Source organism: Phoxinus phoxinus (assembly GCF_949152265.1).
Source record: "Phoxinus phoxinus genome assembly, chromosome: 2".
Taxonomy (NCBI): Eukaryota; Metazoa; Chordata; class Actinopteri; order Cypriniformes; family Leuciscidae; genus Phoxinus; species Phoxinus phoxinus.
The window spans coordinates 32,546,938-32,570,526 of record NC_136877.1 but is presented as its reverse complement, the minus strand read 5'-3'; the positions used below and the strand labels follow the sequence as shown (position 1 = coordinate 32,570,526).

Here is a 23,589-nt window from a genome sequence, read left to right as displayed (position 1 = left end):
GCCTGCAGGTTTGCTGGGGAAAGTTGAGTCATTTTTGATTATATGATCCGGGGAGGAATATTAACTTTTATAGATTTCAGGATTCTGAAAGTTACAGTATGTTTTCATAACGATAAAACTATTTTAAAAATTAATAAAACAATGGAAATGAATAAAGGACACTTTTGAAATTAGCATGAGCAACCAGAAAAAGAGCTTTAAAAAATGGCTTTTATAATCGTGCTGAAATATAGCACTTGACATACTCCCTATGTGAGAACTAGCCCGGGTCTCCCCTTTATCTTTATATATAGGCTATATATATATATAGGCTATATATAAATGCATCTTTTGAACAATTTTGACACTTATTGTTACTGTGCATGTCAGTTGCTTGCAAATTCTGAATTATCTTTAATGTAGCAAATCCTTTATGACTTTTTATTATCAGCACCATAGGATGTTTATATATAAAGAAGCAGGCATCAGAGGCGCATGGAAACAGTGGTTCATATGCAGCCTTCTCTCACTTCTTCATGGAGTAATATCCGAAACCACTAGAACACTGGATATAATGACAAAATATCCACTAATTGATGGGTAGGACTCACTTTTCACTTTTTCACTCACTTGTATTTTTAATCTGCACTTTAAACATATCTGATATATATAACTGAGAATTCTGAATGGCAGGGGTGATTCTAGGATTTCAAAATTAGGGGGGCTCAGCCCCCATTGAGTGTATGATAAAAAATATATATGTGTGTGTATAGGCTGTGTATATATATACTGTTTGTAGGGTAGACATTAACAATACAGTAGGTTCTGTGCTACCTATCAAGTCGATATTGATTTCATTTACATTTTTTTTTTTTTTTTGTAAATAACCAGCTAGCCTAGGCTATTCATTTATATTTATTAAGAAGACAACCCTTATTTAATGTTCTAGTCTAGATTGGCAATATAATCTGTCCCATATTAAATCATTCCCTTTTTGTTTTCTATTTATAAAAAATAAATAACAGCACATGAATCTATAATTCAAATGCCTTTACTCTAATGCTAATAAATGTATGTCACAATCAGCTGCTGGGTCATTATTTAGTAGAACAAAATAACTCCACATAATGTTTCTCTTTCATTTACTCAATCCGTTAAAATGCAGAGGTGCAAAGGCATCGGGTGAAAAAGGTAAAATCTTCTAAAACCCCATGTAGTTTTAAACACTATTTTAACTACATTTGTGCAGTATAATCAACTAAAAAGAAGATCTACATTTCTCATTTTCATTCATGTAGACTAAAAACTGAAGGCTTTTTATCTTTTTTGGCTGTTCATTTACACGTCAACAGGGTTTTGGTGGCCTGGAAATGCAACCTTTTGAAAACGATCTTATCGGGCTTATCTCTGTGTAAATTTAAATAAAAAAACTGCGAGTGTGAAAACGGTGACGTCATGCACATGCGTAAGCTATGGGCATCATCACAAGTGGTTGGAAGAATGAATCAACACAATATAACATTTTGTCATCATGAAAAATTAAAGGTTCCTTACAACAGACTCAAGGATGATTACTGTATATGTTTTCAAAGCCTTTGTGTTCAAAGGTTTTGACATTTTCTTAAAGGAAGTAAAAGGGACTTTATATCAGAGAACATTCTAAAATTGGAATTACAGTGTGTGGTGTATTTACGAAATGCAAATAGACGTTTCTGTGTTTCCTTATACCCTCCTATGTTACGTGATTGTTCTACGTAAACACTATAGAGTTTGAGTGTATCATTCATTGAAATAAAATGGGAAGCACTGGTTTACGCTTACTCATGCCTCTCGTGCATTTATCTTGAAAATACAAGAAATAACTGCAAGTAACTTAACTTTACAGAAGGCCATAGAGATAAGCACATCAATGGAAATGGCCGCAAAAGAGGCCCATATGTGCACAAAGTGTATGCTGATTCGGATAAACCATGTTATCGCTGTGGAAAAGTGGGGCACCAGCCTGAAGATTGTTGGTGCAAGGACATGAACTGTAGAAATTGTGGCAATAAAGGCCACATTGAACGTGCCTGAAAAAACAAAAAGACAACCAATCAAAAATGCTGGACCAAAAAAAGAAAAAATACCAGAAATTTAAACAAAAGCATGTGAACCAAATGGAAAAATGCCTGGCACACACAGAGTGATTCTGGATATGAGGAAGAGGATGCCTTGTGTGTTTTATCTGTTTCAGGAGATGAAAAGGGCTTTTGGGTGACTCCTCTTCTAGATGGGAAAACAGTACAGATGCAGGTGGACTGTTGTCAGTGACAACTTTCAAAGAAAAGCTGCCACATCTCACACCTCAGCCATCAAACATTTCACTAAAGACCTACACAGGTGAGAAAGTTCCTGTTAAAGGAGTAATCGAGGTGACAGTTGAACTAAATATGCAAAAAAGAAAACCACCACTGTACATTATTGAAGGCAATCACGCAGCTTTGCTAGAAAGGATTTGGCTGGAGAGGATTAAGTTGGATTGGCAAGAAATCCATCTGGACAGTGAAAACACACAACTCCAAGGGATTCTAAATAAGTATTTGGATGTTCAGTGACGAACTAGGAAGTATGTAGGACATTGCAGTAAAACTGACGGTAAAACCAGACAGTCAACTAAAGTGTTTAAAAGCCAGACTGTTGGCCTACGCAATTGAACCCAAGGTTGAAGCTGAATTTGAGAGACTAGTAAAGGCTGGAGTTCTGCGACCAGTACACACAGTGAGTGGGCCATGCCAGTTGTGCCAGTCATAAAAAAAGACGGGTCCCTGCGACTATGTGGAGATTTTAAGATGACAGTGAATCCGGTTCTGACCCCAGAGCAGTATCCCCTGCCTCGTATTGAGTATCTTTTTCTGGTCTCGCTCGGGGGCCAACAGTTCAGTAAAATTGACTTGTGCCAGGCATACTTGCAAATGCACATGGACCCGAACTCACAAGAACTACTTCTTCCCATAAGGGGATGTACTAATATCAGCGGCTTCCCTTTGGGATTACCTCGGCGCCGGCACTGTTCCAAAGAGCAATGGACTAGATTCTCAGTGAGCTGACCGGGGTGCAGTGTTACCTTGATGATTTGCTTATCACCGGAAAGGATGAGACATAGCATTTGAGTAACCTAGAAGCCACCTTGCAGGGACTGCAAAGTTTCGGACTGTAAATCAGGAAGGACAAGTGTGGGCTGTGGTGTCACACATAATGCCATCGGGTGAGGAAAAACCCAACGCTTTTGCATCACAAACTTGATTTTTTTATTTTTTATTCTTGTTTGTTAGAAGATTTACTCTCCTAACTGATCACAGACCTCTCGCCTCCATCTTTGGCCCATATTCAGGTATTCCTTCACTTGCTGCCGCAAGAATGCAGCGTTGGGCCCTTGCGTATATGAAAAAAAGTGTCCTAAATGAAAACTGCAACCCAATGTCACAAAAAAGACTTGTATATGTATTATAGTTCATTTTTCAACTTTAAAGTGTCAGTTTCTTTCGTTCCTGTTTGCATTGTTTGAAAGTTAATCTTTTTCTGAAAAAGATGACACCTTGCACACAAAGATGGCACATTGTTTTAGAATTTTACAGTCAAAAAATCTAAATATGTGAAAAACACCTATTTTAGATTCAGGTTCTAAAGGGTTAACAATACAGATTGTTTCAACGCAGCTTTTCAGTGATAATAGCACATTTAAGTAACAGAGATTGTTTTGGCTTAACATCAGCTCTAGAATAAAGTTATTGTCCAGCTAAAGTTGGACAATCAGTATCAGTATGATATCAAGTACAGAAGATTGGAACATCATGCTAATACTGACGGGACCCGACTGTCATTGCCCACTACACATCCAGAACCAGCAAAGGCAGGAATTTTATACTTCAAAGAGGTAGACAATTCCCCTGTAATGGCAGCTCAGGTAAAAAAGCACACATGTATTGACCCAGTGATGTCCAAGTTTTTGGATCCCGTGCTCAGAGGGAAAGTGGGAGAAATGTCTTCGTTCCTAAGGCCTTATGTGAACAGGAGAAATGAGCTTACAGTTGAATCTGGATGTCTACTGTGGGGCTCAAGGGTCATTATTCCACCACCAGTGCATTGAGACAACGAGTACTGGAGGAACTTAATTCTGTACACTGTGGAGTTGTTCGGAGGAAAGCGATTGCCCGTAGCTACCTTTTGTGGTCAGGTGTCGACTCTGAGATTGAAGAAAAAGCAAAAATGTGCAGTGCATGTCAAAAGCTGAGAAATGCCCCGTTACACCCCTGGCAATGGCCCGAGGAACCGTGGGTGAGAGTCCATATTGATTTTGCAGGGCCATTGGAAGACCATATGTTTTTAGTTCTTGATGCCCACAGCAAATGGCCAAAGGTTGAGGTGCAGACACAGGTGTGCCGCGACAGACCACTCCACTGGAGGGATCGCCTTGTAACCCTTCACCGCTCCTCCGAGCTTTGCTCTTACGGGCAAAGCCACCTCCTCTTTGCAAGGGTAGTGAGGGGGGAGGAGCTTTCCAGGCAGTTTCTGGCAGTAAAAGGTGCTGTCCACGACCCAGTAAGTTCTCCATGCACTTCGGGGAAGAAAGGCACTGGGGCGGCAGGCTGAGAACCGGCCGCAGCCCGCCCTGAGAAACCAATCATCCAACCGAGACTGAGCGGGACACGGTGGAGGATTCCACTCGAGCTGACAGACTGTGGATCTGGCTCTGGAAACGTTACACTCCACAAAAGAGGTTATAACGCAGCCGAGTCGTCATCTCCATAGCTCAGCTTACCCTCCGATGCTGCAATCAGCATTCTGTTCTCTGGAGGGACCCCGAATGAAACATCTGGTCGGTCCATTACAGAGGGACCAGCATGCTCAACGGGGGACTCCACCAGCTGGAGGAGTGAGGAGCCCACAGGGAATGGTTACCGGGAGGGTATTTCATCACTAATCTCTGATCACCCATCCCACACGGCAACAAAAGGGTGGGGCATGTTAATGGGGACTCCACCTTCACGAACGAAGGCTCGTCTCGATCTTAGTCTTGATCTTAACACCGAGACCGTCATATTTCCCGCAATGGGAACATGAGCCATCCACAAAAAGCTTATTCAGCGTGCTGTAAGCCCAAACACGTGATGCAACAATTGTGACTGTCAGAAGGGGTCAGGGAACGACCGCATCCAGAAATGCACGGTTGGAATGACATCTTGAAAAAGACTCAAACGCACCTGTGTTGCTCTTTCAGGATTTGAAAACTCTCACCAGTGCAGAAGCACACAGGGGAATGATCGCGGCAACACTGACAGGGATGGTGCAGCCTGTACCAGTGAAGCATTCACTCTCTTCGCCCTCAACCGGCCATCAGACAAACAAACACAAACAGAAATGTGATGCTGTTAAAACAGCTGTTGAGAGCTCAGAAAGCTCTTGACCACCGCTGCACTCGCGCTGTAGAACCATCAGCACCGAGAGAGACTTTCTGTAACTTCCTTCCTCGTTGTAATATAACAACTCTCTTTAGAGACATCGACATGAAGACCGATCAGCTCTGAAGCAAAAGACAACTGGTGCGTGCATCCACTTCTGCATTTATACCCGTGCCGCGGGGCGGAGTGTGAGAATCTAGCATGCCAATGTGAATTGGCTCGTTTTAACAGTATTCTAAGATGACAGGCTCCCCAAGCGTGATCGCATTCAGTCGAACGTTGACTACGGCGAATATGAACGACTGAAAGGGAACAGTCTTTTTGCATATTAGTTTAAAGGGGGCTGAGGAGATTACAAATTAGTGTACAGATTATGGAGTTAATAGCAATTTTTTTATCGTTGGAAATTTAGGGAGGCTAAAGCCCTCCCAAAATGGGCCTGGTAATGCCCCTGAATGGCAAATTACTTCACCACAGAGAGTGTTGTATTTATCAAACAAATAAGTACACCCCTTGCTATTAAAATGGTGCTGTGATGTCTTTTGATTTCACACTGCTTCTCTTTCTCTTTACTCAGACACAATGACCTTGCACTACGTCTAAGAATAATTTATAACAACAAACTGAACCTGATCAATATGCACAACATTCCTCATGTGGCTACAGATATCAGTCGGCTCACTGCTGGTCATGTTGGAGGGCAGGTAATTTCTGATCCCGACTTTAATTTATATCTTTAAATATCCTGTACTTAGATTTGCTGCCCACAATTTGTAAATTTAAAGTCACAAACCTATATTTGTGTGTACTGCCTTGTTATAGACACAGATTAAGTGCTAGGCCTGATGCTTAAAGTTGTTCTACCACAAACTCCCCAAATTCACACACAGCTTTTAAATTGTACAGTTTCATAAGAAATATATAATTAGTACAGTAGGTTTGTAGAATTTCACACTAACTGTATACTAAATCATTTGTTATTGAACAACTCCTTACACATAGAATTTAGTTCCCCTCACACGAATGAACATTATATTGTTTTAAAACTCCACTCTCCTCTGAAACACATCTAAATCAACAAAAGAATGGCTTCAGTAAAGTATTATTAATGTTTTGGAATGCCCCAATCAGAGCCCAGACCTGAGTCCTATAGAATCTCTGGGGGGGACCTGGAGAGGGCTGTGCACAGGAGATGCCCTCGCAATTTAGCAGATCTGGAACATTTTTGCAAAGAAGAGTACAAAAATATTTCAAAGTCAAAATGAGCCAAGCTGATAGACACCTATAAGTCCTGTAATAGTCAAAGGGTGCTTCAACTAAGTATTTGTTCAGGGGTGTGTTATGCAGGTAGTTATTCCAAGGTGTTTTTTGTTTTGTTTTACACTGAAATGTGCCACTTTGGTTATCATTGGCATTCCAGATGTTGTTATTTTTATATTAAGGGAGCAAAAGTTCTGATTCTTTCTACATCACAAAAAACAGCTGTTTTTAATAAGCGGAGACTGTACAATTTCTTTAATATGTTTTTATTTTCACTGAACCACTAATTGTTCAAAAAAGTGTTTGAAAAACTACTCATCCTTAAAATAAATGATTCCTCGAACAGTCCAGATTGCCTTTTTTTGTAACTTTGTTCCAGAAAAATAAGTCCTTGATATTTGTCAGGTTTTTGCAGCGTACGTGTTGTGCACGGCTCAGGATAAGGATGCTGTCAGACTGACCTTGGAACAGATTGATGTAATTCGTCGTGTATGTACTGAAAACCCAGAGCTGGAACTGGTCACTACAGCTGAAGGTACTACCACCCTCCACCTGACAAAAAACATTTTCACTTTGCTGTGACTGAACATTCTGAAGTTTTTAACTTTATACTAAACAGTTTAGATAATTTAAGTAATATTTTATTAGAAATGCTTACTGTAATATTAATGTTTATAGATTGGTATGCCATCTAAAAAAAAAAAACTTTTTGAGGGAGATCTACAGCTGGTAGAAAACTATTTGACACAGTCTTGTCTTCATATGACTGATATTCTAGTTTTGACATGTCTTCTCCATTTATTGCAGAATAATCAATAAAAAAAGTAAAAAGTATCTGTGGCCATTGAACACAGGCATCACCATATCTTTATGTCATGTATCTTCTTGTAGTTTGTTGCTTAAAGGGATAGTTTACCCATAAATGTAATTTAATCACCCTCATTTTTTTATTATTACGTGGAATAAAAAGGTAATTTGAGAAATGTATTTTTCCCATGCAGTGGTTTGCCATTGAAGCTGGTTTCCGATACTGATTTTTTTTTTTTTTTTAAAGTAATCACAGACTTTTTATCTCACAATTTTGACTTTTTTTCTCGCAATTCTGACTTTTTCCCCCTCAGTATTGTGATATAAACGCACAGTTGCGAGTTATAAAGTCAGAAATGCGTGATATGAAGTAAACTACAAGTACACTACAAACCGGTCATTTGTCAGAATTACAAGTTCCCTTTCGAACGGTCACTTCGTATTGCGTAGCTATACGCAATGGGGAAACTCCTTATCTTCAATTTACTGAAGCTTATATGTAAAACGCATTTGCAGCTGCACAGCTAGCACATTGAGCGTCTGGCTCGCTCGTAGGCTGTGATGCAGCAATTGCACATCCAATGGCGAGGGCTCCTCCAAGCCCTCCAAGGGGGTGTGGCCTTAGCCTATAATAGAATTCCCTTGAATTCGCCTTTATAGCAGATTTTACTCTTCACCGACAACTTCACGTCTGTTTTACTGAGCTTCGCCGTTGAACAAGCCCTTCAGCCTGAGCGAGCATCATTTCAGCAGACTACGCCTTCTCAGCCGTCTTCTCCTGACGCCGTCTCACCTGTGGCTATCCGGTGACGAAGCTATATCCTTTCTATTCCTGTGTTTGAGTGTGCGAGGCGTTGTTCCAAATGCCTCGTTGCACGAGGCAGACAAACACGCGAGCTGCGTTTCATGCCTGGGAATCAACCACGCAGAGAACGCACTCTCTACGGGCGGATGTGTGGCCTGCGAGAGCATGCCCATCTCTGTGCTGTGAACACGGCTAGCTCTCTCATGAGACGGCGACGCCGCGCTTCCCTTTCCGGCACTACTTCAGCCGAGGAAGAAGAAATGCCGCAGACAAACGCAGCCTGAGAGCATGGATGTCAGTGAACGCACGCCGGACACGTCCCCACGTGCTACACTTTCTCCAGAGCAAACACCTTCACCGGTCCTGTTCGTGGGAGACCTGCCCCCACCCCCCACCCACGTGGCGGGCCTCGTCTCTTTCGGCGGATCCGTCGAGGACGACGACAGCCTCTCTATCGCTACGTCTGAGGAGGACAGGCCGGGCTCTCTCGACCCCGTCACGTCTTGTGCTAGCCGTGTCCGCTACCAGGGCCAACTCCGACGCTGAATTGCTTCAGATCCTGACCAAGGCCGTCGCGGACCTCGAGCTCGAATGGGCCTCGCCCAAGAAACCTCCTCGAAGTCGGCTGGATGGCTGGTTTCTCTCGGGGCGCCAGCAGGCCCCTCATCACAAGCCACCGCCATTTTTTCCAGAGGTGCACGAGGAGCTGACCAAGGCGCACCTTATTCAGCACGTGTGGGATCTTCAGTTTCCGCAACGCTCTCCTCTGTGGACGGCGTGGTGGAAAAGGGCTATGAGTCGTTGCTGCCCCTCGAAGAGTCAAGCTTCGAGGGTCAAGCTTATCAATACACCGTTCTAACGTTCGGCCTGTCACTGGCACCACGTACATTCACGAAGTGTATGGATGCAGCACTTTCTCCCCTGAGACATCAGGGAGTGCGCGTGCTGAATTATCTCGACGACTGGCTGGTGCTGGCACAGTCGAGAACCGAGCTACTAGCTCACAGAGATTTGATTCTCGGCCATTTGGAATGCCTGGGTCTCACAATCAGTGTTACCAAGAGCAAACTGACCCCCAGCCAGAGCGTGGTCTTTCTGGGCACAGTTTTAGACTCGGTGCAGGCGGTAGCAGCCCCTAAAGAAATTTCAGAAACTTCTCGGTCTCATGGCAGCAGCATCGTCAGTACTCCGTGTGGGATTACTGCGCATGCGCCCGCTGCAGCACTGGCTAAAATGCTGTGTGCCAACCCATGCATGGCAGTCAGGCAGCCTGCGCATCATGGTGATTCACTGTTGTTCCAGCCTGGGTTGGGGGGCACTGCACAAGGGCAAGCCTGCCTCCGGCCTCTGGTCGAGCATGGAGCAGAGCTTACATATCAACTGTCTGGAAATTAAAGCAGTTGGTTTGGCCCTGAAAGCATTTCTGTCAAATCTAAAAGGTCACCACGTCTTAGTCTGTACGGACAACATGTCAGTGGTGGCCTACATAAATCGCCAAGGCGGCCTCAGGTCAGGCAACCTGCAGGTCTAACCTCCTCTTATGGGCACAGACCAATCTGAGCTCTCTGAGAGCAACGCATATCCCGGGCATTCAGAATCTAGGTGCAGATATGCTCTCACGGGGCAACACTTCCCTAGGCGAGTGGTCCCTGAACTCACAGACGGTCAGTCTGATATGGAGTGTGTTCGGAGAGGCCGAAATCTACCTTTTTGCCTCGAGAACCAACACCCATTGGACAGTGTTCTTCTCAAAGAGCAGGGACGCGCTGGCCCATCCCTGGCCCAACCGCCCCCTTTATGCGTTTCCCTCTGTCTCGATGATTCCACAAGTCATCAAACAGGTATGGCCCCTAAACGGGTACCAAGGGACCGTCCTGAGAAGGTCTTAAGCACTATCTCTGAAGCCAGGGCCCCGTCTACTCGGCGCCTTTATGCTTTGAAGTGGTCGGGTTTTTCCAGCTGGTGCTCGAAAAATCTTTTTGACCCAGAGTCATGTGAGGTATCTGTGGTGCTCTCCTTCCTGCAGGAGCTGTTGGACACAGGCCGTTCCCCGTTCACGCTTAAAGTGGCAGCTATTGCAGCGCATCATGCTCTGGTGGCTGGCCAATCAATAGGAAGAAATGACCTGGTGGTACGGTTTCTAAAAGGTGCTAGCAGGTTTAACCCCTCCAGACCTCCTTCTGTGCCTCTTTGGGACCTCTCCACGGTCCTGGGGGCTCTGAAGGGTCCGCCCTTTGAACCGCTCCAGTCGGTTGATCTTAAACCTCTCTCGCTAAAGACTGCTCTCCTGTTGGCACTGGCATCTCCGTCCACACCAGCGTTTTAGCTGCGTATTAGAATTAATCTCCGTCCACATTAAAACGACTGAAAACGCGGATCACGTGCCCATTCACCAACACTGGGCATGCGCGTGCCGGTGTAAACGGGCACATGTAGGCAGTTATAGCATTGTAAAATGCAGAATTTACTTGCACAACAGCTGCTAGCAAAGACATCAACATCAGTAACGCTTGTAAATCGTTATCCATGTTGCAGTCACTAACGTTACGTAGTCCAGGCTGATTTTGTATGTTTTCTTCCCGGGGACGGGTCATGTGATGGGTGTCTTACGAATCAGGGAAGGATACGCCATGACTGATGACACCCAATCATAGAACCGAGCGTGAGCCTCTGCGTCATCGTTTGTAAAGTCCTCCGTTTTGACCGTCTTCACTAAAACGCCCTCCGGAGATTCAAAACGCAAAACGGGGTCGGAACGTTTTTAAACTTCTCCGTTTTAGGTCTACGTTTTTGCCGTTGTAGTCTGGACGGGAGGTGCAAACGTAGCAAAAGGTCTCCGTTTCTAAACGAAAACGCAGTAGTGATGGGGCCTGAGAGAGTGAACGAGTATTGCGTAGCCGGCCGCACTATAGTATCCTGGAGAGTTGTCGCTTCAGTCGTCAAACCTGCTATAATGAAGAATTCGGGGGACTATTATAGGCTAAGGCCACGCCCCCTTGGAGGGCACTGACATGTAATGACGTAGGGCTAGCTCATTGGTCGCACGTCAGAGGCGCCCGCGCCATTGGATGTGCAGTTGCTACAGCACAGCCTATGAGCGAGCCAGACGCTCAATGTGCTAGCTGTGCAGCTGCAAATGTGTTTAAGCTTCAGTAAATCGAGAAAAAGGAGTTTCCCAACTGCATATAGCTACGCAATAGTCTTCCCTCTCTCATGGAACTGAGGTTACGATAGTAACCGAGTAGTTTATATCTCACAATTCTGACTATAACAATTGGGAGTTACAAACTCAGAATTTTGAGATATAAAGTCTTTTTCCCTCTCAGAATTGGACTTGGGTGAACTATGCCTTTTGCACATAGATAGTCTCTCCAGGGAAACTCTAAAAATAGAATCTTAATGAGATAAAAGTCCCTTCATTGTTACAAAAGACAACGGAAGTCCGGAGAGGATGTTGCAAATTATCTCCGGCACATTCAATTAACAATCTTTCCTATACTTGCATTGTAAGTGAAATGAGAAGAGACTCTATGTAATCTCACAGCTACCTGCCTGAGGATATCCTCACTCAACATGATTGGACCAATGCATGTCATATGTAACACTGTATAACATCTGGACTGCATTTCACATACACTAGTGGTCAAAGGTTTGTGGTCGGTAAAATATTAAAACTATTTTTTTTTAAATAAGTCTCTTATGCTCTCAAAGGCTGCATTAATTTGATCAAATGCAGTAAAAACAGTAATATTAGGAAATATTATTACAGTTTGTAGCAACATTGAAAATGACAGATGCGTATTCAAATTAATAAATTGTGATTCTCTAGAATACTTCATTAAATGGTCTGAAAAGACAAGACATTTTGGTGGCTCCCCGTAGAACCCAGCCCCCAACATTCCAACACACACACACACACACACACACACACAGAGACATGTAATGTGACACCCCCACCTCAGACAGAGGAAAGGACTGTGACCATAGTCACTCTTAAATGTAATAAATATATCCCCTTTTGTGTTAAGATGTGTTTATAAACCATAGGAAAGCATATATATGTCCTAGTGTAACATTAATCGAACTTTAAATGTCTATACTAATGCATAATAATATACCTTTGTATTCCTATTAATGTTAATATGATGTGTTTCGTATCTTTGTAATTCTCTAAATCTAACGGAGTCGAATTCCGATAGCAGAATGCAGTAACGTACATTGTTTTACACATTTCATATTTCTGGGGCCGTTTTAAGTCAAACGCTTTGGTAATCCGAGCAAGAGGGATGTTCCCAGCGGACAAAGGAACATTCTCCCGCTCTTGAATCACTGAAGGTGATTGGACAATCCACCAGAAGGCGGCGTTACCCATACATTCCTTAAAACCCAAACGCTCTCCCTTCTGCTCTCTTGCTCTCGCGTCCTGCCTTCGTCTGCTCATCATGTGAAATCTTCGGACCTGAACTCCTTCAGGAGTTCCCTCCTTTTATTTGCTTTATCTCAGTCTTTTGTTTAATTTTCAAATTCCACTGTGTTCGTTTCCACCTACGAGTCAAACGAACGAAGCCTGAATTCCTTCAGCAACTTCCCTTCCAAAGAGGCGCCTTCTTCAAACTCCCGCGAACAGCTTGCTCTGGCAACAAGCACGCGCGCCTCAGCACGAGCGCGCGCACTCTGCTCCGAGAACACGTGCAGGCTGGACACAGCTCGTGCACACAAACGAACCTTTTGCAAGTATATCAAACTCTAACGGGTTTTAATGTTTTAAGGTGTTTCGATTGATGGCTCTCTCAATGGTCTGTGATGTTTGCTGTTCTATGGTCACACGTGACCATTTTCTCTCTCTCTCTCATCCTCTCTTTATCTCTCTCTCTCTGTCCCGCAATCAAATCGAGCGCGGGCCCCAGAGCACTCTCTCCCTCGCTCCCTCTCTCTCTGTTCCGCATTCAAATCGAGCGCGCCCCGGCCCTCGATCTCATTCTCTCCCTCTTATTCTCTCTCTCAAACGCACGACCAAAAACCTCTGTAAATCGCTCCCCGCGCGTGCGAGGTGTGCGTTACTACTGCTAAAGAGCACCAGCTTAAAGCAGAATAATCTCTCTCTCTCTCTTTATCTCTCTCATCCGCTATTCGTGTCTTGTATTGTTTACTGTAAATTATGTACATAGATATAATCGGTGTATAATCAATATGTGTAATCCGTTATATTCTGTAGTTTGCATTTATTAAAACAATATATTCAAGACTGTGTCTGTGAAAAAACGCTCGTAAAACCACAAACGTCAATGAGACTAAAAGATCCAAGAGCTGCCAGAGCTCTTATTATTTACTAGTTTTAATTTTATAAACACAGGAAAATTAATGTTCACGGCCAGAAAATTAATGTTTCTTGGAGGTTATAAGGAGATAGCTTTACTGAGAGGTTGATGGGTGATCTTTGATGGTTTTTGCAGGACAAACACCTATTTGATCATTACATGAATTTCCCTTAAAGGTTATCTCATAATCGAAATTAAATAAGATTATTGATATCTGAATGAGGAATTATAAGACGTTGTGATCAATTATTCATATATTCGTATAATCTAGACATTTTCAATTTCGATAATTTAATGTAAAGTAATATGCAGAATATTAATCATATTCATGATTAGTTATTAAAATTCCCTATAGATCATTTGAGCTAATTCATACGGACCAAGAGTCCGAGGCATAAGGTCTACATAGTTTGGTGGAGAATGCGGGCAATCTCAAACTTTGTGTTTTACGAGCAAATCAGTTTCGTCTATATTGTGTATTAATGTAATGCGCGCGCTCCAGCGAGACGCGAGAGCCCACGCGCTCCCATTGAGGAAACAAGCGCGCCCTAGTAAGGCAAAAACCACGCGCGCTCACCGAAGGACTGTTAGAAGGCACGAAGCCGATCTCAGTCAAAGCAAATTGACCCTGCTAGATATGTTTAACATTTTCAGCCCCTGTTAATTGCTAAAATAAACTTCGATGTATTATATTAATATTGTTTCGGTAAAGAGAACAGAATCTCTGTACATTCCGTACATTCTGAATATTGTGTTACCCACGCGCGCGCTCCAGCGAGAGTCCACGCGGTTCAGTGAGGAAACGCGCGCGCCCAAATGCGAACCCACGCGCGCTCACTGAAGAACTGACTGGCGCAGAAGCCAGCTCAGCCCAAGCATATTAACAGACGCTGGAAGTGACAATACCGGTAAATGTCCTAGAGAAAAGAATCTCTGTTCAGCCTGTAATTAATATTGCTTTAGCCCGCTTGAAATCAAACGAGTTTCTTTGTTCACGCGGTAGATTGGAACAGAGCGAGTCTCCTCCGTTTCGATAAATAGGCCTAATAATAATATTAGATCGTTAAAATAACGATAACTCCTGGTCGAAAATTGGATTAGCTACCCATTTTGTAAACCTAAGACATTTTTAAATCATAAGTGCTATTGTGGTTAAATGTTTACGGGAACCCAACAACAGATGATAATTCCTGTTTTCCACATTTGAGTAATAAAGTGCAGTGAAGAAGTCCTGACACGTTCTCTCTTGTGCAGTATAGCACCCGAAGATCTGTAGAGATCTTGTTTCCTTTGTGATTTTATTGCAGAAAATCAGCACGTGACTGAGCTGAACGCTCTGAGCTCTTTAGAGTCACATTTAAAATTGGTTGTAATTCCGCGGACTAAACACCAGAGGTCCTTCTAGGTGTTCAAGTCTCAAAATACGCGCCCCAACAACGTCACCCTGCGTGAGCACCGCCTCCCATTGACGTCAGCCTGCATGTGCGCAACTACGCCATCTCGTGGCCGTTTCAGATAATGCTCTCGTACTGCTAAATTCAAGTGTTCTATGATGAATAGTGAATTAGCTTATGTCTAAATTCTCAATAATTATTGGCATTTCCAGCTTTGCTCGTGCGAATATTATTTTGTGTTAGACAATTTTCCTGCTTGTGACTGGTACATTTACTTTGAGTTTGGTTCAAACAAGAGTTGAATTAAAACTTAAATTAAATCCCAGCCCAGCCATTGAGAGCCCAGTTAGAGGGAAGTCCGCCACCTAGTGGCCGCCTCCCGCTAAAGCGGTTCATTCAACTCGTTTTTCTGTTTCCAATTCTGTGTGAATTGCTTTATTTCTGTTTTCTCGTCTGATTATTTTATAATAATTACTGATACTTTAATGCATCTTAATTATTGTACAATATCATTCTGATCTCTCAATCCCCTTACACGCTTATCTAAATTCGAGGTAAACCAGATTTAAATTTTGGGATTTAAATTGTGTGGCTGTCAGCCACTGTCATCCACTAGAAGGAAACAGCGCCACCACGTGGCCTTGTGGATACTAAGTCGGTGCCACTCTTTTCCTCCTTTCACTCTTTTGAAGTGTGTACTTATTTCATCTTTCCCTTCTGATTATTTCATAGTAATTACTGATGCTTTAACGTCATCTGGATTATTATAAAATATCACTCTGATGTTTACATTTCTGCACAGGCTTATTTAGATTTGAATTCAAGCTAGTTTGAATTTAATTTGAATGAGTTTGTCTGTCCAACCAGGTTGACCACTGAAAAGAGATACGCCCCCTTGTGGGACAAACCCACTACTGCGGCCTGTCTCTTCTTCTGGGGTCATCCTGTCTTTCCATTATTTTATTTTATTATTAATTTTTTTTTTTTTTTTTTTTTTTCCAAAAAAAAAATTATTACAATTTTTTTTTTATTCCTAATTTTCTTATCTCTCTTTTAGGTTAGGTTATTCTGATAATCACCAACATTATCATAATTCCCTTTTTGTTTTACCATTATTTCAAAGCCTTTGCCTTTATTTCTACATACATAATTACTAAACTTGGTTTAAACAAGAAAGCCTTAATTGACTTTAACTTTCACCTGTTTACCCCTTTTTGTGTGTTTATGTGTAGTTCTCCCTAGGGCGCTGTGGTGATTTGACAGTCATCTCTGGTTGGTTTCCAGCGAGCGGGGTCACCTGGCCGTCACGACCGACACCGGCCGTGCGTGAGTCTCGGACTCTTCTGTCTCTTACCATTGGGGCGGCACGCAACTGCTACATCAGCAATTTGGCACTCCAAGGGTAAGGTCAACCACGCCAGCTGACACACAAGGCAATTTCGGGACAATTACCTGAACCAGGGCCTGCTGCAGGGGCCCGGGTTCCGGTGAAAACCCCATTTTTGTCGTGCTGTCTGGCAGTTGACACCTTGGCGTTGCCAGGTTGTGTTTAAGGTCGCAAGTTGTTTTGAGAAGGTCGCACCGTGGTACACAGAGTAACAGAGGGCCCGGGTCCACTGCGTTCGAGTGTTTGGGACCGTCGAGAAGGTTGACCGCGCCGCTGGCCCCCACCTGAGTGACCTCATTTCACTCCAGGCAGACTAAATAAGGTAAAACCCATACACTTAGTATAAGCCACAGAATATTAGATATTCCCCGGTCATTTAAGTGTTTGGCCCCTATCCTTTTCTCCAAGCCTCACCATCTTCCTAGGTTTTCAACCCCGATAGCCCCCACTCACCTGTAGGCCCTATCGTAAACTCTGGCAGTGGTAATAGGCTTAGGCCTCCTTATTCTCTCTGACACATACCGTGTTACTATTGTTTGATTTTATTTCACTTTGATCTGTCCTATCCTTTGTTCTGTTGTGATTTGTTTCTTTCATTTCACCTAGAAACAGTAACCTGAGAGAGCCATCAAGGAAACTAAGTAGTGGAGTGACCACCAGCAGCCGGGGCCACCACGTGACCCGCCAGGCTACTGCTCGTCACAACCCCTAGTGCAGGTCCTCAGACGACCCAAGTTAATTGGCTCCGTGAACGGTCTAACTGTTGGCATCAGTTAGCCCCAAAATTCTCATCAACGGCATAACCGTATGATCATAGCTCGTTAACCTTAAAACGAACTTGCATTGGTCTCTTTGTGTGTGTGTTCTGTGTTCTCTCTCGCCTACAGTGTGCCAAGGTCACGGCCGTCCAGTATGGCTGCCCAGTGGGACGAACTCGAGTTGTGGTTGAGAGCCATGACGACCGACTTCCTGCCCGGAGACGCCGCTGACACAGAGCCCCGGAGCCAAGAACAGCTGGACACCGACCTGGTCAAACTGATGACCCACGATCCGACACAGAGCTACAGCTACAAGGACTGGGCCAAGATCGTCGGAAGCCTCGCACACAAACTCGTCGCCCAGGCACGGCTCAGCGAAAAGAGCCACATCAACCTGGAGCAGGAAGCAGCAGCGCTAAAGCTTCAAGCAGAGGAGGCCCGGAGGAACCAGGCCCACACCCAAAGTCATCTTGACCAGCTTCTTCTCCAGACCGTGAAAGAGAACGACACAGATCCAGAGCTACAGAAAGAAGTAGAAAGACTTCGAAAGGCCCTGCAAGATCTTCGCCTCGACACAGACCAAAGAGAACAGTCGGAGAATGAAACCTGTAAAGAACTCGACGAAAGACTCCAACAAAGTGACACTCTCCTCGAGAGAGCAAAGACTGAACTAAGAGACAAAAACGCTAAAGCCACAGCCTGTGAAAAACACTTACAGGTGGCCAGAGCTGAAATCCATGAGCTTACTCTGCAGAGACATGATCTCAGAGACGAACTTGACATTGTTCACAGAGAACTGAGACATTCTTACAGACTTAATAGTGACCGGGTAGGGGAAACACACACCACAAAGTTTCCCCTGACCAGCTGGTACGCACCTTTCAGCCAACAACCCAGGGCTGAAAAGGGGGGCGAAAGCCCATTGTTCCAGACATCACCAGCCAGCCAACAAAAACCCCTGTCAGCAGAAAGGGGGGGGCCCTCACAGAGAACACTCACCGCTAATCGCGGCACGGCTCCCAAAGCTGACGGGGGCGGAGCTGAAACGGGTCAGAATCCCCTCCAGACGGATTGGGCCCCCAGCCACAGCTCTCCCCCCACAGACTTTGACAAGTTGGCCAGAAACATCCCCACGTTCACTCCAAACCTTGCAGGAGGCCATGATGCACATGCTTACCTTCAAGACATTGACTTTCACCTGCAAACTGTCGCCAACGTGACAGCTTGGGACAAGTTTTACCTGCTCAGAATTACGTCTAGCCGTGACGTGCGCAGCTTCCTAGACCGTCAACCAGAGACTGTCAAAAGGGACTACCAGCAGCTGCGACAAGCTTTGATCCGTGAATTCTCTGATCCAGAATCAGAACAAGGGTTCATCGCCGCCATGGACATCAAACAGGCCCAACCTGAACACCCACAGACCTACTACGGCCGACTCCGACACGCCTACTTCGGAGCACGAAACGAGCCCAGTATGGAAGAAGATGTCAACTTCAGGACGCTGTTCCTCCGAAATCTGCATCCCACAGTGAGTCATCACTTAGGCGTTCTGGCCTGTCCACGTAGCATGTCCACCCAACAGCTACGTGACTTGGTCCACAAAGCTTACACCAAGCAAATGACTAATTCTAAAAAGACTGTAAAAGACCCCACAACCTACTCTGTCTCTGAGCACTGTTCAGAGCTGACTCTAGAGGGCGCCCAACAGCACCACAGTCACAGATCTTTCAACAGAGAGTCAAGACCGTTCCAAGCCAGCAGAGGGCAGCACAACCGTGACGGTGCTCATCCAAAGCATCGGAGCGAGCGCCCTAAAAGATTCTGGGACCCGCATTACCCGCCGTCCAGAACTCCAAGCCCAGAAGGCCGGCCCTGGAACCCCTCTCGACATGCTACTGGTAAGCCCAAGTCTTATCACACACCAGGAAAACACAGCGCAGCCACGTCGGAGACAGCAGAGATCGTGAGGATGCTGAAAGAGTTTCTTCACAAGAAACATCGCAAGAGAGACAAGGACGAACCAGACATCTTATGTCTAAGCATAAGAACTGAAACCAACACCCTGTCTGACTGCCATCTGCCTGAGCCAAGCACCACGAACACTGCTCGTCCCCCACAGACTACAGAGCTAGCTGTCACATCACACACTGACAGCTCCACTCTAGTACCACAGCTGACAGCTGTACACCCCACACGAAACAGCACAACACATCACACCTGGGACCAACATCACAAAGTCCCAGGAAGTGCTGTTCCGGCTAGCTGCCCCCGCAGCAAGCCACACGTCCCTCCCGGGGACAACCCACCAGACATTGTTATCAAATCGCAACCCATGAACCTGGCTGTTACATCACCAAATAGCAGCTCCACTCACTCACTCATTGTTGCATCACAAACTGACAACACCTACCATTCACTCCGGCTGACAACAACAGCCCCGGTGCCACAGTTTCTGGGAATCCTTCTTGAAAGGGGGGTGGCCAGGAAACCCTACCTAGCCTGCACTTTGGAGAAGGAAGTGAAACTTGAAGCCTTGATAGACACAGGAGCAGACCTCACTGTGATCTCATCTCAACTTTTCAAAAGACTCAAAGTCGAAGCTAAGAGACAGAATCGAACTCTTGAATCTCACACTTGGGGACTAAATGTGCATTCATACAGCCAAAATAGCATCCGGCTTGAACAGCTAACTCTAATCCACCTGTCAATAGGTTTTATGTCGCTGACTCACCCTGTGTACGTTTCACCAATGAACACTCATCCACTCATCATTGGCAAAGACCTGCTGGATCGTTTCGAGCCCTTACTGGACTTCAAAAGGCGAACTCTTTGGGCTCAAGTGCCAGAACCTCTCCCCATCCAGTCACACAGGCCACCCGAGCCAGACTGTCAGATCACAGAGGTCACGAGACTTTCCACAGAGCCAGACTGTCAGGTCACACAGTTCATGGGAACTCCCACAGCCAGTCACAACGACACAGACTTAGCAACAGGTCAAGTTTCAAGTTCGCTACCCTGCACCTCTCAGCTCACAAAAGACTTTAACAAATGCTGCGCCAAGGTCAAGACTGACCTGCAGCCACATGACCAAACTCATGCCCGCGCCAAGCCTGGCGCACTAAACGGAAAGCGGTGGTCACACCCGACCCACCCACCCGCCCTCACAGTTGCAACGACTACACACTGCATAAGACTTTTACAGGCTACACTGCCTAACCCTGTGCCGCTTACGCGGGCTCCGCTGTCTGCAACACCCAACATAGCGGACATGCGGGCTTCTGACACCACAACAAAGACTTTGCGTTGCCACCACTTATACCCCTCCTGCCACCCTTGCACGCCGTCTAAACTCACTGACAGCCAGTGCCTCAAACCGCTGCATGACATGCACACGCTGCATGCAGACAACATTACGGGTTCTGCACCTGTTGACATCACAGCGCAAAAGCTTGTGGTGAACAGTTGCAAAAGGGGGATCATGCCAATGTTTATCTATGATGCATCATGTGCGGCACAACACAGCACCAGAGTCACTGACGAGACATTGAAGCAAGCGACAGGCTGGCAGAAAGATGTGACAAAACATGGGCCAAGGCGAGCTAAACCTAGCTGCCACCCACAAAGCAAAAGAACTGCCCTGTCCAACCAAATACAACCCTCGTTTGCCTCTTCCTTCCCTTTCTCTCTCTCTCTCTCTGTCATCTGTACCAGGTTGCTGCTGTGGGTCGTCATGCTGTGCTGTCAGCCATCCAGAGGACAGCTGCCACCGAGAGAACAACTGAGACTTCTGATTACCGACTGCGGAACCTACACTCAGCCATTGTATGGTCGACTCATCCAGTCCCGCCCGGTCTACAGAGCACACCACCCCAGCACCGCAGCCCCATACACCTGGGCAAGTGCCCAACGGACAGAGGACTCCCTCTCGCATGCCAAGGCCAAGGTCGAACACATGCTCAACCAACTTGAGGAAGTGACTGGTACACAATCAGGACTCCTAAGCACCAACCACCGCTCCAAACGGTTCCTGGGAGCGTTGCTCGGAGCCGTAGCTGCCGCCAGAACTCTTTTTAACATTGGTATGTCCAGTGTCAACGCAGCGAACCAGACTGTGAACTCAATGAAACCGCTGTTTAATATCTTCCAGAAAGACTTTGCCCAGACTCCGCTGTTTACAGCACTAACGACAGACATGCTGTGGGAGGTTAGCTCCTCCACTGACAGCCTAGCCACAGGTGCAATCCCACCGTACCTGAAACTCTTAAGCCTTGTGCGAACTGTGCTGGCTTCCAGCATCACCACGCCAGCTGACCCTCTACAAACACACCTTGCTTACTCTCTGGGTTGCGCCACCCCACTTCACGTCAACCCCGAGCAGAGAGAAGTGGGTTTTCTCCTAAACCTACCCATCATCGAGTCAAACCGAGCCTACAGGCTCAAAGACATTGTTAACATCGGGTCCTGGAAAAGCAGGACCCAGTTCAAGATATGCACTCCAGACGTGGTGGCCTACCACGACAGCGACACCCTGCTGTACCCGGCCCCAAACCTGCACAGGTGCACCTTGACCAAAGACATTCACTATCTCTGCCCTAGCAAGCCTTTCCCCAGAGACAACACTGAAGGAACCTGCGAGTTGCAACCTCTGGTCAGCCACACACGCTGCCCTGCTGAAGCTAAGCCTCGCACACAAGTCACAGAAACACAAGCAAAGATTGTAGGTGAACGATGGCTGGCTAACACACCTGCGCACACAGCCACTGTCACTCACGAACAGCATGATACAACCAGCCGTGTCAACCTGCTCAGCCAGAGTATGCCGACTCAAGTACCGACAGGTGCCATCTCACACCTTGGTAACCTGTCATGGTACCATCTTCCGAGCAAAGAGTACCAGACAGCACTGGAACTCCCATCCTTTAAGAACTACAACGTCACCTTAGATCCAGAAGGAGATCTCTGGTTTGAGAAAAGGGGGTCCTAACTCACGAACATTGCTCCTGGCAACACAGCCCTCCAAGCATGGGCAACCGCCAAGCCTGAATACCTCACCTGTGTCCAAACCTGGACCGCAGCTGCTACTGTTGGATCTTTCCAAGGTCACCGACCACGCACCGACACTCGTCTTGGCCTTCACCCTGTGCCAGACTCAACGAGATGTGAACATCCACAGCCAAGCTCACAAAGCCGCGTCGGCGGTTTCTTACAGAACCCCACACCATCGACCACCTCAACCCCATGTGAGCTGAGCCAACAGCCTTGAAACCACCTGTCATCCATTGTGCTAAGTTGTTGTTCGATGAAGTCCATCCCCTGACTTAATCGAACAAAAAGGGGGAATATGTAGCAACATTGAAAATGACAGATGCGTATTCAAATTAATAAATTGTGATTCTCTAGAATACTTCATTAAATGGTCTGAAAAGACAAGACATTTTGGTGGCTCCCCGTAGAACCCAGCCCCCAACATTCCAACACACACACACACACACACACACACAGAGACATGTAATGTGACACCCCCACCTCAGACAGAGGAAAGGACTGTGACCATAGTCACTCTTAAATGTAATAAATATATCCCCTTTTGTGTTAAGATGTGTTTATAAACCATAGGAAAGCATATATATGTCCTAGTGTAACATTAATCGAACTTTAAATGTCTATACTAATGCATAATAATATACCTTTGTATTCCTATTAATGTTAATATGATGTGTTTCGTATCTTTGTAATTCTCTAAATCTAACGGAGTCGAATTCCGATAGCAGAATGCAGTAACGTACATTGTTTTACACATTTCATATTTCTGGGGCCGTTTTAAGTCAAACGCTTTGGTAATCCGAGCAAGAGGGATGTTCCCAGCGGACAAAGGAACATTCTCCCGCTCTTGAATCACTGAAGGTGATTGGACAATCCACCAGAAGGCGGCGTTACCCATACATTCCTTAAAACCCAAACGCTCTCCCTTCTGCTCTCTTGCTCTCGCGTCCTGCCTTCGTCTGCTCATCATGTGAAATCTTCGGACCTGAACTCCTTCAGGAGTTCCCTCCTTTTATTTGCTTTATCTCAGTCTTTTGTTTAATTTTCAAATTCCACTGTGTTCGTTTCCACCTACGAGTCAAACGAACGAAGCCTGAATTCCTTCAGCAACTTCCCTTCCAAAGAGGCGCCTTCTTCAAACTCCCGCGAACAGCTTGCTCTGGCAACAAGCACGCGCGCCTCAGCACGAGCGCGCGCACTCTGCTCCGAGAACACGTGCAGGCTGGACACAGCTCGTGCACACAAACGAACCTTTTGCAAGTATATCAAACTCTAACGGGTTTTAATGTTTTAAGGTGTTTCGATTGATGGCTCTCTCAATGGTCTGTGATGTTTGCTGTTCTATGGTCACACGTGACCATTTTCTCTCTCTCTCTCATCCTCTCTTTATCTCTCTCTCT

At 45.4% G+C, this 23,589-nt stretch overlaps 1 protein-coding gene across 1 annotated transcript in view; it reads left to right on the top strand.

The window, feature by feature from the left end:
- The window catches only part of dpep2 (dipeptidase 2), a gene marked incomplete at its 5' end in the record, with an annotated part of 32,224 nt that overhangs the window by 641 nt on the left and 7,994 nt on the right, over nucleotides 1–23,589 (top strand). Inside the window, 3 exons of the mRNA XM_079594029.1 lie at nucleotides 431–579; nucleotides 5,995–6,121; nucleotides 7,083–7,212. Coding sequence (XP_079450155.1) covers nucleotides 431–579; nucleotides 5,995–6,121; nucleotides 7,083–7,212 — 406 coding nt within the window. The remainder of the gene's footprint in view (nucleotides 1–430; nucleotides 580–5,994; nucleotides 6,122–7,082; nucleotides 7,213–23,589) is intronic.